The sequence below is a fragment of the Phacochoerus africanus genome, chromosome 1 (genome assembly GCF_016906955.1).
Source record: "Phacochoerus africanus isolate WHEZ1 chromosome 1, ROS_Pafr_v1, whole genome shotgun sequence".
Taxonomy (NCBI): domain Eukaryota; kingdom Metazoa; phylum Chordata; class Mammalia; order Artiodactyla; family Suidae; genus Phacochoerus; species Phacochoerus africanus.
This window is the reverse complement of record NC_062544.1, coordinates 3,426,020-3,443,205: the sequence shown is the minus strand read 5'-3', so window position 1 is coordinate 3,443,205 and position 17,186 is coordinate 3,426,020. Positions and strand designations below refer to the sequence as shown.

At 47.2% G+C, this 17,186-nt stretch overlaps 1 protein-coding gene across 1 annotated transcript in view; it reads right to left on the bottom strand.

Annotated features, from left to right (window-relative positions):
* ADAMTS16 (ADAM metallopeptidase with thrombospondin type 1 motif 16) overlaps positions 1 to 16,343 on the bottom strand; it is a 166,622-nt gene extending 150,279 nt beyond the window's left edge. Inside the window, exons 1-3 of the mRNA XM_047766755.1 lie at positions 16,123 to 16,343; positions 15,931 to 16,036; positions 10,478 to 10,803 (exon numbers count right to left, since the gene is read on the bottom strand). Of these exons, the coding sequence (XP_047622711.1) occupies positions 10,478 to 10,803; positions 15,931 to 16,036; positions 16,123 to 16,248 (558 nt within the window). The 5' untranslated portion in view covers positions 16,249 to 16,343. The remainder of the gene's footprint in view (positions 1 to 10,477; positions 10,804 to 15,930; positions 16,037 to 16,122) is intronic.
* Between the last annotated feature and the right edge of the window lie 843 nt (positions 16,344 to 17,186).

Below are 17,186 nucleotides of genomic sequence, written 5' to 3'. Positions count from 1 at the left end.
CTTTTATCTCTGCTTTGTGCTACTGGGGCCGGAACCCTACAAACCCCTTCCTCCTTTGCCCCTGCTCTTCGGTCACCTCTGTCAACAGCCGATGCAACAGGGAACTGGAGAGAATGAGGACGGAGGGAGAACTTATTTCTTCCTGTCCGCACCCTGTGGACTTCCTTTCTGCCCTCTGTGGACGTCCAATCTATTCCTCGTGGACCTCCTACCTGTTCCCTGTGGGTTTCCTGTCTGCCCCCTGTGCACTTCCTGTCTGCCCCCTGTGCACTTCCGGTCTGCTCCCTGTGCACTTCCAGTCTGCCCCCTGTGCATTTCCGGTCTGCCCCCTGTGCACTTCCTGCCTGTCTCCTGTGCACTTCCGGTCTGCCCCCTGTGCACTTCCCGTCTGCCCCCTGTGCACGTCCTCTCTGCTCCCTGTGGGTTACTACCCTCGCCCTGTGGACTTCCTCTCTTCCTCTCGGCTGTCCTATCCGCTTCCAGTTCCTGCTAGCCTTGCTTACCCTGGCAGTGACAGTTAATTGCAGTACCTGATGGCGGTTTCCTGGTTACTTTAAAAAACCAGCAGCAAGGTGCCCCCTCGGAGTCCTGGCACCAGCTGGACAGCTCCACCTGCTCAGGCTTTGAGCTTAACTGCAAGCACCTAAATTTTAATAATCCCAACTCCTTCCCTCAGTCCCTCAGCCCCAGGTCCAGTAGCTGCTTCCTGTGAGGCCCTGGTATTTCCTTTTTCATTTTTCAGTTCTTTGATACCCACTGAATGCACTGAATTTTGTCTGTCCTTTCAATTAAATTGCATGCTTTCTGTTTCCTAACTGGGCTATGATTAACGCCGATGATAAATACTGAGTAGAAAAATAAAGCGGGCAAGGGGAGAGGAGGTTTTTGTGGAAGAAAAGGCAGGTAATGTTAGATGGGGTGGGAGGAAGCACGGAGGGCCTCGTGGTGAAAGTGACATGGAGGAGGAAGAAGAACGTGGAGTCCCCTCATGGCGCAGCGGAAGCAAACCTGACTAGGAACCATGCGGTTGCAGGTTCCACCCCTTGGCCTCGCTCAGTGGGTGAAGGATCTGGAGCTGCTGTAAGCTGTGGTGCAGGTCGCAGACATGTAGGCTGGCAGCTGTAACTCTGATCAGACCCCTAGCCAGGGAAGCTCCATATGCCATGGGTGCAGCCCTAAAAAAAGAAGAAGAAGAAGAAGAAGAAGAAGAAGAATGTTGCATGTGTGTGAGGCAGATGCAGGCAGACTGCTCTGGCTGACCGTCAGGCAAGGCTGGTCATGCTTTAAAGAGCTTGGTTGCATCTGGTCTCCTTTTTTCCTTTCTTTTCTTTCTTTCTTTTTGTTTTCCCCTCCCTCTGGCCTGGCCTTTCTCTTAAAAGTAGATTTCAGGCACCTTTGGCCTTTGGGAAAATCCAGACTGGACACATTCCCTAGAGGAACTGAGCGCAGGGATGGCATTCCTGCTCCTCAAGGGGACCCGTGCGGCTGCTCTGAGGGGATCTTGGCCGTGGAGAGTGTCTTGACCACAGCGGCCATGGAGGCGAGCACCGATCCAATGGTCCTCACGGCAAATACTCCACTGGCCACGGACAGCGTCCGCCTAAGGGCCGTCCTTGTCGGTGCCAGGGGAGGCATGTGTCTCCCGACAAAGGGACATCACCAAACACCAGCCAGAAGGGAACCAACCCTGTCACTCTGTCTCCTCCCCACTGCTACCTGGCCAACATCTCCAGACCCAGACTCACTCGCTCTATCTTTAAACCCCAAGATGCCAACTCCTGAGGTGGCTGCTCTCTACAATGCGTACTGACATCGAGTGTGTTGCTGCAAAAACATCGCTGGAGAGTGGATGTCAAAACACTCACGCTACACTCGCCTCGTAACATTGGCCAAGTCACTCCACCCCTGGAGTCTCAGGTTCATCACTTGCAAGTAAAGGAAATAGAGCAAAATAATAGATTTTCTATTAACTTTTCTCTATTCATCTCATTTTTGTTTACAGTTAATGGTAAGCTGATAGAAAAATCTGTGGTCACATTAATTATAAAGTATTACTTTGATCTACTTCCCACAGCTCACAGCAATGCCAGATCCTCAAGCTACTGAGTAAGCCCAGGGATTGAACCCGCTACCGCATGGTTCCTAGTTGGATTCGTTTCCGCTGTGCCACCATGACGGGAACTCCTGATTTGTATTTATTCTTAAGTTATTAGCAGAAATTTACTTAGTACTTTCAGTTAGTTCCCCACACTCACCTTTTAAATTTCCTAATAATCACTAGCTTTGGCCATATTTTATCCCCAAACCTCATCTTCTCTAGTTTTCCTGCATTCCTCCTCACTCCGACGTATCTTCAACTGGTTATGCCATCACGGGCCTTCCCGGAGAGTGATACTTTTCTTTTAAAACTCACTTATGATAACATGAGAAAAAAGAATGTATACATGTATGTGTAACTGGGTCACCATGCTGCACAGTAGGAAAAAAAATAACGTATTGGGGAAATAAAACAATTTTTAAAAATTAAAAAAACCAAATAAAACTCATATTAGCCCTTTGATCCATCTCCTGTGTTGGTTCTTTCCTTCTGCTCCTGTTTTACGGTCCCAGCTCCAAGAACATTTTTCAAAGTTAGTTGAAAATCTGGCAACATTTCAGACAGTTTCCTAGGATTTATTGGGTGCTTTAGAAAAATTCTCAATGACTCGAGTTTCCAGCAGATCCCTGGAGTCTGTGTCTCGAAATAAAACCTGGTACCATTCAAACCAGCCCCCAAGCAAGTCCCCGACCAAGTGAGGGACTTTGCGAGGCAAACTGAGAATTGTGGCCTTTACACGTTTTCCAATACTATTGAAAGCAAGAGAGTAATTTGATTTTAGGAGAAATGATATGTACCTTACACATTAATGCCTTGACAGATTACACAAGAAGAGCTGAAATTCATGCAGATTTTGTGCCAAAGGACAACTGATGAAAGGGTTTTTTGGTTGTTTTTTTTTTGGTCAAGTGCTAATTTGATTACATGTACAGAACCTGCATGGAATCCTTCAAAACAATCAAATATTGTCTTATGTAACAGAAAATATTTCTAAAGAAACCTCATTTAAAAGTAGTGATAACGGGAGTTTTAAAATAGTTGGTCAGAAATCATATTAATTAAACCATGTCTGAATAAAGTGCTTCAAAAGAAACTTTAGAATGTTTGGCATAGTCATGAAAGGAAATCATATGAAAAGAACTATAAAGTGAATTTTATATTTATTCATATCTCAAAATAGAGATTGAGAAGATAGAGCATAGTTTTTTGTTAATTTGAAATACAATCATTTGTTGCAAGAAAAAAAGTTGGTTAAGTGTAACAAGAACTTGGGGACACAAGGATGAAAAAAGCACTATCTCTTCAAGCATTCATAGCCTGATATAAAAAATCAACTGTCAATAAATAAGTATGGAATGAATCCATAATTTTAATAGAAGCTCCTGAATCATTACAGATGGGGTCCCCTAAGTTCACAGAGGGCTCAGGCCAAAGGAAGGGGGCATCAAAGTGGAAAACAAAGGAGAACATCATTACCGTTTTGAGGGCATTCAAGGAAGATGCAATGGAAAATCCTGCAAGGTCCCTACAGTGCACCGTCAGCTCACGGATCGAGGGAAGCAAAAGAGTGTCGTGATTTAAAGCCCTGGTTTTGAAGTCAGGCAACTCAGGTCAAAACCCACTCTTTCAATAATTACCTCGAGAATCATCTGGAAAATGTGGATAATGAAATATCTTTGGGCAGTGATTTGTAAAATATGTTAATAATAGCATCTAGCAGAGACTGGCTTCCTGAATAGCAGTGTAAAGAATGTGGCAGATCTTCCCTCGGAAACAATCATTTGCCTGATGAAAATTACATAGAGTTCCCGTTGTGGCTCAGTGGAAACAAGCCTGACCAGTATCCATGAGGACATGTGTTCAATCCCTGGCATCATTCAGTGGGTTAAGGATCTGGCATTTCCATGCACTGCAGTATAGGTCGCAGACATGGCTCAGATCCTGCGTTTCTGTGTCTGTGGTGCAGGCAAGCATCTGTAGCTCTGATTTGACCCCAGCCATGGAACTCCCATATGCCACAGGTGCAGCCCTAAAAAAGAAAAAAGAAAAAAGAAAAAAAATACAGACGCACACATACCATTTAAAGTCTCCTGAAATTGTTCTAAGAGCATAAAACATGGACAAATATCTCATGACTTAAATGTAGTCACTCTATCAAAGCATAGTGAAATGTTGTGGCCTTTGAGCCATGGTCTAGTCACAGGCTCACCCTGCTCCTCGCTCAGTTGGACAGAGCTCTATTCTAGGCATATTTTACAAAGAACGGGGCTCCCTTTCCCCCACACTCTCATCCTAGAGCTGTATTTTCATGTCAGGAGAAGCAAGACTCCAACATCTCTTATGCTGTCAGTTCTACCTTGCAGAAGCTCTATTCCAGACAGGCATGGACTTGAGAACTGATTTCTCTTCCATCAAGAAGCCCCTGCAGAGAGGGTGGGAGCCCTACTCGAGGCTCATCAGGCTTAGAATAATAGACCCCTGAACACCCCCACTTCCACACATTGGTAAGGTTGAAGATTCAAGCCAGGAAACACAAGCAGAGAAGAGCAGGTGCTCCACTCATAGAATAGGGGTTTCACTTTGGGAGGAGAAGTATACCTCCAGTTCTAGCTCCTGTTTAGTGGCCCACATATTTTTCCCAGAAGGAGAAGCAAGATCTAAGAGAAGCTCACTTAAAGGGACTGATTGTATTTGGAACAGAGTACGTGAAAGTTCATGCCTAGGGGCATTGTCAAAAATAATGGGTATCTAGTTGCAAACAATTAAAGGAAGACTGGTTGTTCCAAGATACTCAGAACAATAAGCAAAACCGTATACCAGCTAGAAGTTTAGCAAAGAGACTCGGGGGAAAGGCTAGATGATTTCTCCTGGGGGTGTTGTAGTCTCAAAACCAGGCAGCACCCTAATCCCACAAAGCTCTGCTGTCATCAAATTAGACCATGGAGCGATTTATACCTGCACCTGCCATTAAAAAAAAAAAAAAAAAAGTGATCAGCTAGCAGTCAGCCTAGGCTAACAGCTGGGTGTGATACCAATAGAGGCAGATCAGCACAGGCTTTCAGAAAGACTGTACACATACCCTAGGTTTTGCTCTCTGAGAAGCTACTCTGGAAACTGTATGCTGCAGGGAAAACACACCAAGAAAGAAAACAACAGCAACACGCATTGGAGAGGGTGTGTGCTCAGTATCAAGAATTGCTAAAATATACTATCTGTAAAGTTCTGTTTTCAGCAAAGAAAATTATAAAACACACAAAGAAACAGAAAAGTGTGACTCATACACAGGAAAAGAAAGAGGCAATGGAGACTGCTTCTGGGGGGACTCAGATGTTTCACCCAGTAAACACCGCAAAGCAACTACTTTACATTTGTTCAATGAGCCAAAGGAAACTATGTCTAAAACAATGAAGCAAGGCCTAATAGCAATATGTCATAAAACACAGAATAAGAAAAATTCTAAAAAGAACCAAAGTGAAATTGGAAATACAATATCCAAAATTTTTAAAAGTGTATTGCAGAAGCTTCACAGTATATTTGAACAGCCAGCAAAGAAGCTTGAAGATCAATCAGTAGAGATACACAGTCTGAAGAGCACAGAGGAAAAAGAATGAAGAAAAATGAATGGAACCTCAGAGAAATGTGGTACATCATTAAGCACTCCAGGATACGCATAATGAGAGTACCGAAGAAAAACGGAGAGAGAAAGGAGCAGAAAAACATATTTGAACAAATGGTCAAATACTCTTCAAACTGAGAAAAAAAAAACATTATTATGAACATTCAGGGAGCTCATATAAATCCAAAAAGGAAAAACTCAAAGATGCCTACACCTATACACATCATCATAATAATATTAAAAGACAAGGACACATTGAAAAGCCAAAGAAAGACTATTCTTTTTTTTTTTCTAATTGTTAACTTTTTTTTGTCTTTTTTTTTTTTCAGGGTTGCACCGTGGCACATGGAGGTTCCTAGACTAGGGGTCCAATTGGAGCTACAGCCACTGGCCTATGCCAGAGCCACAGCAACACCAGGTCTGAGCCGTGTCTGTGACCTACACCACAGCCCACAGCAACTGGATCCTTAGCCCACTAAGCAAGGTCAGGGATCGAACCCGCGCCCTCATGGTTCCTAGTCGGATTGTTTCTGCTGTACCACGGTGGGAACTCCAAGACTATTCTTTATATATAGCCAAAGTATGAAGAGATAAACAGCTGACACGTTGTCAGAAACAATGAAATCCAGAGGCAGGAGGTAGGATGATATATTCTAAGTGCTGAAAGAAAAGCAAAAGCAAAACAACCACAAAACAAACAAACAAACAAACAAAAAAACTTGTCAACCATTCATCTCTACCCAGCAAATCAAAACCACAGAGAGATGCCACTTCACATCCGCTCGGATGTCTGTCATAAAAAAAGATGGACAAGAACAAGTGTCTACAACGTGGAGAAACTGGAATGCTTATACCTTGCTGAGCAGATGCAAAATGGTGCAGCTACTGTGAAAAACAGAATCTCGTCAAAAGGTTAAGCGCAGAGTTTCCACGTGATCCAACAACCATACTTCTAGGTGTGCACACAAGAGAAATGAAAACATTCTGTCTGCACAAAAAACTGTATGCACGTGTCCATAGCAACATTATTCACATAACTAAATAAAATGCAAACAATAATGTCTATCCACCGATAGACATTACAATAAAAAGGAGTACATGTATACAAGGAATTATTAGTTACCAATAAAAATAACAAAGTCTTTAAACATATTGCAATGTGATGAGCCTTGAACCCAGGATTCTCAGTGAAAGAAGCAAGACCACATACTATATTCTTCCATATATAAGAAGTGACAGACAAATCTACACACAGAGGATGCAGATTAATGGCTGCCTAGCGCTGATGAGAGCCTGAAAGTAAAGGGGACCGACTGCATGGGATTTCTTTGGGGGCTGATGCAAACGTCTCAAATTCGATTGAGACGTGATGTCTGCACAAGCCAGGGCGTATCCTGGAAAACACGGAACTAACACGGTTTTAAGGCGTGAAATTATGACGTGGAAATTGTATCTCACTAAAGCTGGGTCTTTTCTTTTTTCAATAGTACCCACCTCTTAGTTGTCATTAGGCTAAGTGAGACAACGAATGGGAAGCTATTAGGCAACTATTGGGCAAATAACATTGGGTGAGTTGTTGTTGTTCCTTCTGTTCCTGCCATTGTCATCACTGTCTCTTAATGAGCCCCATGTTTTATCCATTATCTAAAGCACCTGCTGTGAGCGCATACGTATGTGCTCGTGACTGGTCATCACAACAGATGTGTGATGTCATTTTGGTAGAGATACACACACAGCAGGTGCTAATCTTCAATTAACCTCATTTAGCAGGATGAGAGATATCTCGAGTCCATATACTTGCTGGAAACACCAGAATGACTCTAGAAGTCATTTTAGGGCTTCAGACCTTAGTTAATTTACTCTACTTGGGCATCATACACAAATGTTAATCTCTGAACATTCGTGGATGAGGTTATCAAGGATTCCATGAACTTGACAGATGTTCATAACCTTCCCTGAGACTGTTCTTCGCTGGTGCTCCTTCAACCGTGGGCACCTCATCCCGACTCTACAAGGAGGATGCAGCCTGGACAGCATCTCCTCTAGAAACCGACACTGATGCTGCTGCCTCTCACCTAGTAGCTGAGGCGTCTTCATCCGAGTCCTCCTAGCCCTCCTATTTGCCCTTATTTTGCCATTCGACAGTAAAACTGCCTATTCCCTGCTTCTCTGATGGGACAATACACTCCTCGGACCCAACTCTGATGGGTTCTAGTGACGCACAGCTCTGAAGCACATTCATTATTCATATCAGATTCAAAGTAAAATGCTCATTTTAGTTCTGTCTTCTTTCTCTCGTTTTTGTCTTTTTAGGGCCGCACCTGTGGCATATGGAGGTTCCCAGGCTAGGGGGCACATTGGAGCTACAGCTGCCAGCCTACACCACAGCCGCAGCAACATCAGATCCGACCTATGTGTGCCACCTACATCACCGCAACACCAGATCCTTAACCCACTGAGCAAGGCCAGGGATTGAACCTGCAAACTTATAGTTCCTAGTTGGACTCATTTCCGATGTGCCACAATGGGAACTCCCTCCTTAAGACTATGTATTTACTATAAATTAGACCATGCCATCAACTATTAACTTTTACAGTGGTCCTCAAATTAATTATAAGAGGAATATAGCAACATTTCCCCAAACTTGAAATTTGAGACCCAGGAGAAAAAAACTATGCGTTTGGAAATTGCTCGTCTCAAAACCGTAAACCATTTGCCCTAATTGAATAATCCAAAATAGTAAACCCTTAATGAAATACTACTTGTTAATTAAAAAGTACTGGTCTCAGGCTGTAGATGAAATAGGGAGAATAGCATGTAGGTACTTTCCCACTACAAGAGGTCTTGTTTTCCGAGCGACTCCACCAGGGCCCGCAAAGAGGCCTGCATGGAGAACCATAGACTGACTCTGGGCTCTCACTGGACAGCCCCGTCATCCAGAAGCCCAGTGCAAAAGAGCTTCACGGAGACCTACCTGGAACTTTAATTAGAACCTGAAAGAAGCAAGAATAACAATAATAACACAAAGAAGCCATTCCCTAATGCAAAAGATACGCTGTTTTTCTTCGTGTGTTAGTCAGTTTGAAAGAGGAGGGATGGGGTAGCCATCAAGCAGGGAAGGAACAGCAGACCTGGCAGCTATTTCAGGGGCACTTCCATTCAGGAATTTTATTACCTGGCGAGAGAAAGAGCACTCCGTAATCCTCCCTTTTTCTTCTTCAAAATGCCTCTGATTTATCCTATGATGTGACAAATGCCCCCGGAATCTCACACTCCTGAGTTGAGGTCACATTTGTAATGACCATCTACAGACAAAATATCAGTGAGGTCGAAATTAATGTATTTGGAAGAGTAATGGTGAAAGCAGACAGATTTCTATTCCAGTGATCGAAATATTAAATTCCAGTGTTTATCATCCAGAGGATTCTTTTTTCTGTGCCTTCCATTTCTTTATCTTTCACATAGCTGTCATTGACAGCTTTCGCTGTTAACTCCTATGGAGTTCAAAGAGAGTCCGAATCTCGAGCTGCTGCCAGCCAGCTCTGTTCACGGACAGACTCCAGGCCACGGCTCAGGCAGGATGGGAAAGCCTGGCTCACTGAGACCAGGGGTGTCCGTGAGCCTGCAACCCTGCTGGGTTATTGGGGAGCACCTCACCCAAGCTCCACAAACAAATCCAAGAGCGCTCTGAAAGGCGTGGCCCATTTCCCCACCACACAGATGGTTCCATTTCTGATCAGAGCCTTTGCTGAAGAAAGCCAAGGAAGAGATACCCTCCTTGGTGCAGTGGTGAAGAGTTTTAGCTCTTTGATTAAGGATGATCTATTTTTTCTTGAGAGAACACAGAAGACCTCAGCTCCACTGGCCTCATCACCGTCCCTCCATCCTTGGCCATCCCCGCCATGTCCTTTCTCAGATGAAAAGCCTTTTACAAATGAAAGTAGACATGAGCCCAGCTCTGAAGAAATTCCTCTAAAAAGCATAATATTCATATATTTTTTTAAAATTAACAGGCTATATAGTATTTGCACATATTCAGTGTTTTAAGAAATTGATGATGAATGACGCCTCAGCATCCAGTACTCACACACACGTGACCCTCTGAGATGAGAGGCTGAATCTCCTCTTCCTAAAGAGGGAAAGGACTAAGACAGACTTAGATCACTGCCGAGAGATGGAAGGACTAAGATAGACGAAGGTCACTGCCGAGAGATGGAAGGACTAAGACAGACGTAGGTCATTGTCGAGAGACGGCACAAAAATGTTCAAACTTGGAACATGGTCAAGACCCTGTTGTTTTGATCACACATTTTCACTGAGCTACTTATCTCCGCTACTGACGTCAGGTCTCCTCCATCTGTGTCCAACTAATTCATGTGTGTCCAAGACTCTAAGCATCTAATTCCCGAAAATTATGTAAATATTTTAAGAAAAGTAAAAGGCGAGACATTAAGATTTCAGCTTAGGGAGTTCCCATCGTGGCTCAGTGGAAATGAATCTGACGAGCATCCATGAGGACACAGGTTCGATCCCTGGCCTCACTCGGTGGGTTAAGGATCCAGTGTTGCAAACTGCAGGGCATGGATGCTGTTTACACATGGGGAAAGGAAGCCGCCCGACATGTTTTAGAAAGTATTATTTGGAGATTTTCCTCCTGCGCTGACAGATCAAAGAAGTCTGTGCTGTGATAACGGAAGCCCGAGCTAAAAGAACAGGGCAGGCTTACCCTGCCTCTCCCGACAAGCAGCAAGATCTGTACTCACCAAGCCTCCGCAGGTTGAAAGAGCCACGGAGGAGTTTTTGTGGGACCGTAAGGAGCCTTGATAAAAGCAGAAATCCTCGGGCAGGAGGGGCTGCACGGACTTAGTGCCCCGCTTTCCCAGAGTCTGTACGAGAAATCCAGGAGCCACCAGCTTGCTGGAAGTTTCCAGATCCATGTGGAAGTCTTGCCGGAAGCCCTGCAGCCGAAGGTGCAGAGAGCCCACTCCGAGCTGGGCCAGCGCCCTTTTCCTCCTCTGGGGGTGCGAGATGTCGTGGGACACGTAGTCACCGTTGCGGTCAACCTCGTAGGGAGACACCAGGTCATACTCTGAAAGCGAGAGAGGGGATGTGGCTGAGCAACTCCAGCATCCGGAAAAGGGTCAGCAAGTCTTCAAACCTAATTTACTACCAGATCTTCCCACGCCGCCAAAACGGATGGAGGAAGGGTCGACATCCACCCATCCTCAACTCCAAACGGCAGAAAGTGTCGAATCAGAGTTGAAAGGGACCATCTTAAAAGGGGACTTTCAAGAAGTCGTGCCTATCACGTGGGATCACCAAATCCAGCAAATCCAGCAAACGCTATGACGCGTCTAAGGAGAAATTCATCACAGACCAAATGAAACTAAGAGCGGACTTTTCTGAGCCCATTGCTTTAGAGTAATTACAATAAGAAACCATTTTTCTAGTTCTAGACCTTCCTCAGTCATCCGTGGTCTTCTACCAACGTCTACATTCCATTGCTAGGAAAGGTTAGCTGAAAAGTACAGACGGTTTTTCAGAAAAGGGTCTAAAAGACAAGTATGACGGACCCTCTTCGGTGTTTCCTTCCAAAATATTTACTTATTAAATCATTGAACTGCAGGAGAAAAGGCAGAGGAGTCTGGGTTTCCCAGACGTTCACATCTGGAGACACTGTGTATCTCAGCTGTGTATCTGCTCCCAGTGAAAACCACTGTTGACCCTCCCGCTAGCCTGCGTTCCTGGCACTTGATCGCATTTCACACTCCAGGGCTGTTCAAACCCATGAACTATACCCTTCTTTCCACTCTACAGTATGTTACAGCAGGCTAACGTGTAGGCAAACAAGTGACTTATTCGGGGAGTTCCCATCGTGATTCATCAGAAATGAACCTGACTAGCATCCATGAGGACCCAGGTTCGATCCCTGGCCTCGCTCAGTGGGTTGAGGATCCGGCATTGCTCACAAGCTATAGTGCAGGTTGCAGACACGGCTCGGATCTGGCATTGCTGTGGCTGTGGGGTAGGCTGGCGGCTACAGCTCTGATTCGACCCCTAGCCTGGCAACTCCATATGCCGCAGGAGAAGCCCTGTGGTATACATGCACAATGGAATACTACTCAGCCATAAAAATGAATGACATAATGTCATCTGCAGCAACATGGATGGAACTAGAGACTCTCATACTGAGTGAAGTAAGTCAGAAAGAGAAAGACAAATACCATATGATATCACCTATATCCTGAATCTAATAAATGGCAAACAAGTGAAACTTTCTATAGAAAAGAAAATCATGGACTTGGAGAACAGACCTGTGGTTGCCAAGGGGGAGGGGGAGGGAGTAGGGTGGATGGGGAGCTTGGGGTTAATAGATGCAGACTGTTGCCTTTGGAATGGATGAGCAATGAGATCCTGCTGTGTCGCACTGGGAACTATGTCTAGCCACTTATGATGGAGCCTGATAATGTGAGAAAACAGAATGTGTACATGTAGGTGTGACTGGGTCACCGTGCTGTACAGTAGAAAAAAAAACTATATTGGGGAAATAACAATTTAAAAATAATAATAATTTTAAAAAAGACAAAAAAAAAATAAGTGACTTATTTTGAAAATATCAGGAAGACCCCACGGAGCAAACAGATTTGGTGGCACCCAGATGACATGCTGGGCTCCTGTTGCAGGGAGTCCTGTAGCTTTGCATGGGGTGCATGTGCATTCTTTCCCTCTCTGGGCAAAGTGGGGAGAACACACTTGTAGCTCCTTCAGGATCCTGGGCAGGGGCCCTCAGCCACCTTTCTCGAAATATTGCAGCTGTTTTCTACAAAAGGGGTCTTCCCTTGTAGAATCATTTCTTTTTTATTGCTTGGCCAGGAGTCTCTCCTTCATTCCCACCATGGCTACAGCCCTTCTGCCTCCAGAGCTCGGGGAGAGGCTGTTTCTGGTCAGGCAGGACAGATCGTGGAGCAGCAACACAGGCGTGGCCTTGGTCCCGGGGTCAGAGCTTCCCGCACCGTCATGTCCTGAACTCCAACTTGGCCATTTAGACTATGCGAAGGTAGATTTGTTACAGATGACGTGACAAAGAATTTTAGTTAACATTCTGTTAGCCTGATGTATACCTTTCAAATATTTAATTTTAATTTAATTTTTTTTTGTCTTTTTGTCTTTTTAGGGCCGCACCTGAGGCATATGGAGGTTCCCAGTTCAGGGGTCTAATTGAAGCTGTAGCCACCGGCCTATACCACAGCCACAGCAACTCCAGATCCGAGTAGAGTCTGCGACCTATACCACAGCTCTCGGCAACCCTGGATCCTTAACCCACTGAGCGAGGCCAGGGATCGAACCGGCAACCTCATGGTTCCTCGTCAAATACGCACCCCGGTCATGTACACAGGGATGCGGAAAAGGCTGTAGCTGAAGAATTCAACGAGTGAACAAGGTAAAGCACGGTTTCTCCGAGTGCATTGACCACTCTTCTCAGAGAAGGCAATAGCTCATCGCACCAAACTGACAATTCAGAACTGACTCTGGAGCCTATGTCTTAAGATTAGAATCGCCCAAAATATTGCCATGTGATTTCAAGAAAAAAAAAAAAATCAGTGAGATTCCTGATCCTTGAGAATTCCTTAAGTTAAGACTGTGGTCCTGCGTAGGGTTTTAAGCAGAAGAAATTCACACGTGGCTGCTCCAGGCAGCGCCCTGGTCGACGTGACTTCGAGGCGTGGATCTGACTGCGCATCGCGTCTAGGAAGAGCCCGGTTTCAAACTGTGTGCGTGAGGCTTGGACCACCTGGGAGAGGGCAGGGGCCGGCTGGTTCCAGCTGCAGGGCATGGGCTTGGCGCACCACGGCCCCCCTCTGCCATCAGCGGCATCGCATCCACAGCGTGAAATCCGCCACAGTGGGAGTATTCAGCCAGTGGGAACCAGCAAACGTTACAGGTCAGAGCCCCAAGAACCTGGTAAACATTTATACCAACTTGACGGGTCTCATGTCATGCGAATGTGCGAATATGCATCATATGAACTTCAAATGCGCGTGCGCGCGCGCGCGCACACACACACACACACACACACACACACACACACGTCTCGCGTGTCCAACACAACAAAGTTCTAAAGAACTTCTGACCTTTGACCTGGAAGCTTAACTTCCTCTAGATTAAAAAGTTAGCAAGCTCCTGCTAGGGCTTTGCTCTTAATAAGACCCACATTATCATGACACAGGTAAATCGGTAGGAAAAGCATTCAAGTCTCCTGTTAAGGAACAGCAGTGCTGATTCAGCCACCGTGAAATAAGTGTCCCGAGTGTCTGAAGATATAACTGATCTTAACTAAGTTATCTACTGTCGCCTCACAGAACACCGGGAGTTCTCCTTCATATTGCACCAGTCCTCCAGACACCAGCAACACCGGAAATACAGGTTGAAATATATATGTGTGTGTTAAACAAACCTTATGGCCAAAAGAGTTGTTACAAAGCCAAAACTTTGGATTCTGAAATCATGCAACCGTAAATAACCCCAGCATCAGGCACAATCTATTCCCGCTCAATATCCTGGGTCAAAGAGGTACCATTCTGAGCAGAAACGGTCTTTTTTCCTCTGGTCGTGTGAACGCTCTCTGCTGAAACCCACCCTTTCACCTGGGCCTTTTGGAAGAGCTCAAACACCTGCATGCTGGGGGATGAGGCTGTGGTGTGTCCACAGGCTAGAGGTTCACTGATGAAGGCTGGCAGGTCCCCTTTGAGGTTCTGACCAAGGGAGCTGAGGGATGGGAACGCTGGGCGTGTGACACCTGGTGAGATGCCAGGTGATTAGAGCCACATGCCTGCCAGGCTGGAGTTCAGCCTGCAGGACTCTTTCCAGGGAAACGGGCTCGCTCTGGCACAAAGTCTTGGCTTCTCCTCCTGAAAATGGTTCTGCCTCTAAGGCTCTACCTCACAGAAAACCCCATACACCTTTTTTTTTTAAGTGGGGAAGACTACTAACTAGAATATAAATAATTACATACTAGAGTGAATCCTAAAAGAAACATTAAAGAAGACAAGGGCAAGCCCAGAAATTGAACTTTAAATAAAGAACCTTCTCTTGCAAATAAGTGGCAAGTGATTTTAAACGGTCTATCATTTTTATCTAGCGCCCTCTGGTGGTGCTGGAGAAGATCCCATATTCTGGCTTTCATAGGATTTATCACTTTATAGAGTATTCAGACAGCACTTGGGAGAGAATCTCAATAATTAATGCATATATTAAATTATTGTCTTTATGGAACTTCATCAAGATGAAAAAGCCATATTCAGGAATCTGCATTATTTACTCAAAATTTCTAGGTTTTCTGAAAATATGTTGGCGTAATCAAACCTGGTTCTTCCTCTTCAAGTCACTAAGGACATCTGAGATGGCAATTTGTGGTCGCAATTGATGCAAAGTACTCGCATTCAGCAGCTGCCAATGGACTGGGTTCAGATAAAAACCAGCTAGCAACCGACCTCCCACACCTGCTTTCAGGTTTTCCCTAAAGCAGTTCAGAACAGAGAAGTGCATCTCTGAGACAGAAACGATAAATGCCGCTGGTGAACAGTGAAAGTAAAAAAAGTACACTGCAGAAAATCAGACTTGTTGTTATGTCAAATCGTGGCAAAGGACCTGAACACTGCTTACGACATGAGCAAATGACCCATTCCCTGCACTACTACGTTTCAGTTACACCCAAGTCTTAAAGAGCGTCCTTTTTGACACTAAGATGGCAAGTACTGTGCAAAATGACTGTCCCTCGTCTCATCTCCCGCTTTGATGGTGAAGGCTGTAAAGAGAGAGACTTCACTGTAAAAGGTCAGAGGGGGGCGGTCCGGGGAGGGGGACGAGGGGATGAAGAAAGTGGTAATAAGTTCTTTGTCACTGCTTTCAAGGGTACTTTAATGTAACTCCTAGATTATTCCTTCCTCTTCTATGGTTAAAATTAAATACATTGTCTTGCTTTCTCCCCTAACGTTGATGGTAATATCGCTGCTAAACCGTTTTTGTTTTACAGGGAAACAACATAAACACTGGTGAAAGTGGACTCGCAGGTGCTCGCTCTTTCGGTTGTAAAGAAGCACAGCAGCATCTCACCAGAGTTCCTAGAATTATGAACAGTCGCAGCACCTTGTAAACTAGCGTGAGGGGATTTACGAGCGGCTACACGGCAAGGATTCGACCCCCCTCGCGGACTTACCGCCCTTTTCCACCCAGCCCGGCCACTCCGCGGGACCAGGAGAACGCTGGACGCTCGGGCTCCCGGGCGAGGCTGCTGCGGGTCCCACGGCGCACGCAGGTGCCTGCTGAAAAACAGCGGCGACACCTCGGTGAGACGGGGGCTGCGCGAGGGGAGCCTCGGGGGACCCTGTCCCTCTAGTCGGGGACTCACCTGCACACCCACCAGCAGCAGCACCCAGAGCGACGTGCAGCCGGGGGCGCGCATGGCTGGGCTGCCCCGCTTGCCCCGCGCCCGCCGCCAGAGCTGTGCCCCCGCGGGGAGAACGCACGGTTTCATCTAGGGGCGCTCCGAGGGGCCGGGGGCCGTGGGCTGCTCCCCAGGCCCGCGGTGTGCAAGTGGGCAGCGAGGACCAACCCGACCGGCGCGCAAGACCGTGCCCCGCGGTGACTGCGCCGCCCGCGCCGGGGTTATTACTGCGGCTCCGCTCCGCGCGGGGGGCGGAGTGGCGGCGGGGGCGGCGGCGGAGAACCCGCCCGCACCGTGGGAGAGCGGGGGAGGGGAGGGCGACGGCGGGGGCGGGGAGGGAGGGGGCAGGAGGGAAGCAGGAGAAAGGGCGGCGGGGTGGGGCGCGAGGGGCGGAGGGCGGGAGGAAGGGCGCTCGCCGACCCGCCGTCGGGCCCGTGCGGGGCGTTCCGCGGGCACGTGGGTGGCGAGGTGGCCGGGGCCGGTACGCCGATCGGGCTGCCCTCCCCGGGCCCTCGGCACTTGCGGTCCGCGGCGGGATGGCTGGCCCCTCGCGGCGCGGCGCCCTGCTCTTCCCGGTCCTCACCCCGAGGCCCCGAGCTCCCCACCCGAAGACCGGGCGCGTGCAGTCCGCGGACGGGCGGCGGGCCGGCGCCTGAGCCCCGAGGAGGCTGCGCTCCAGCCCCGGTGGTGAGGTTGGCTGCGAATCAGGGGTGCCCGGACCTTCTTGGGGGTGTGCGAATGTGCTTTGCTCTCGGGTTCCTGAAGGGATGGGAGACTGGGGAGTCCAGGGAGCTCCGTCCCCCATTCCGTTCCTTCGGCTGCGGGACGTAGCGGTGTACCCGGTCCGAGCCCTCGGCTCCTGTTGACTGATTTGCCGTGAGTGCTGTCAGGGCTGCTGGGTGCCTGGGTGCAGTCCATAGAGCGAGAGGCATTGGGGGCCCGAGTTGGTACTGGCCCAAGCCTGAGACTCTGCCCCTGTGCCAGTCACACAAGGAGGCCAAGGGAGCCGCAGACGCGCGGCCACTGTT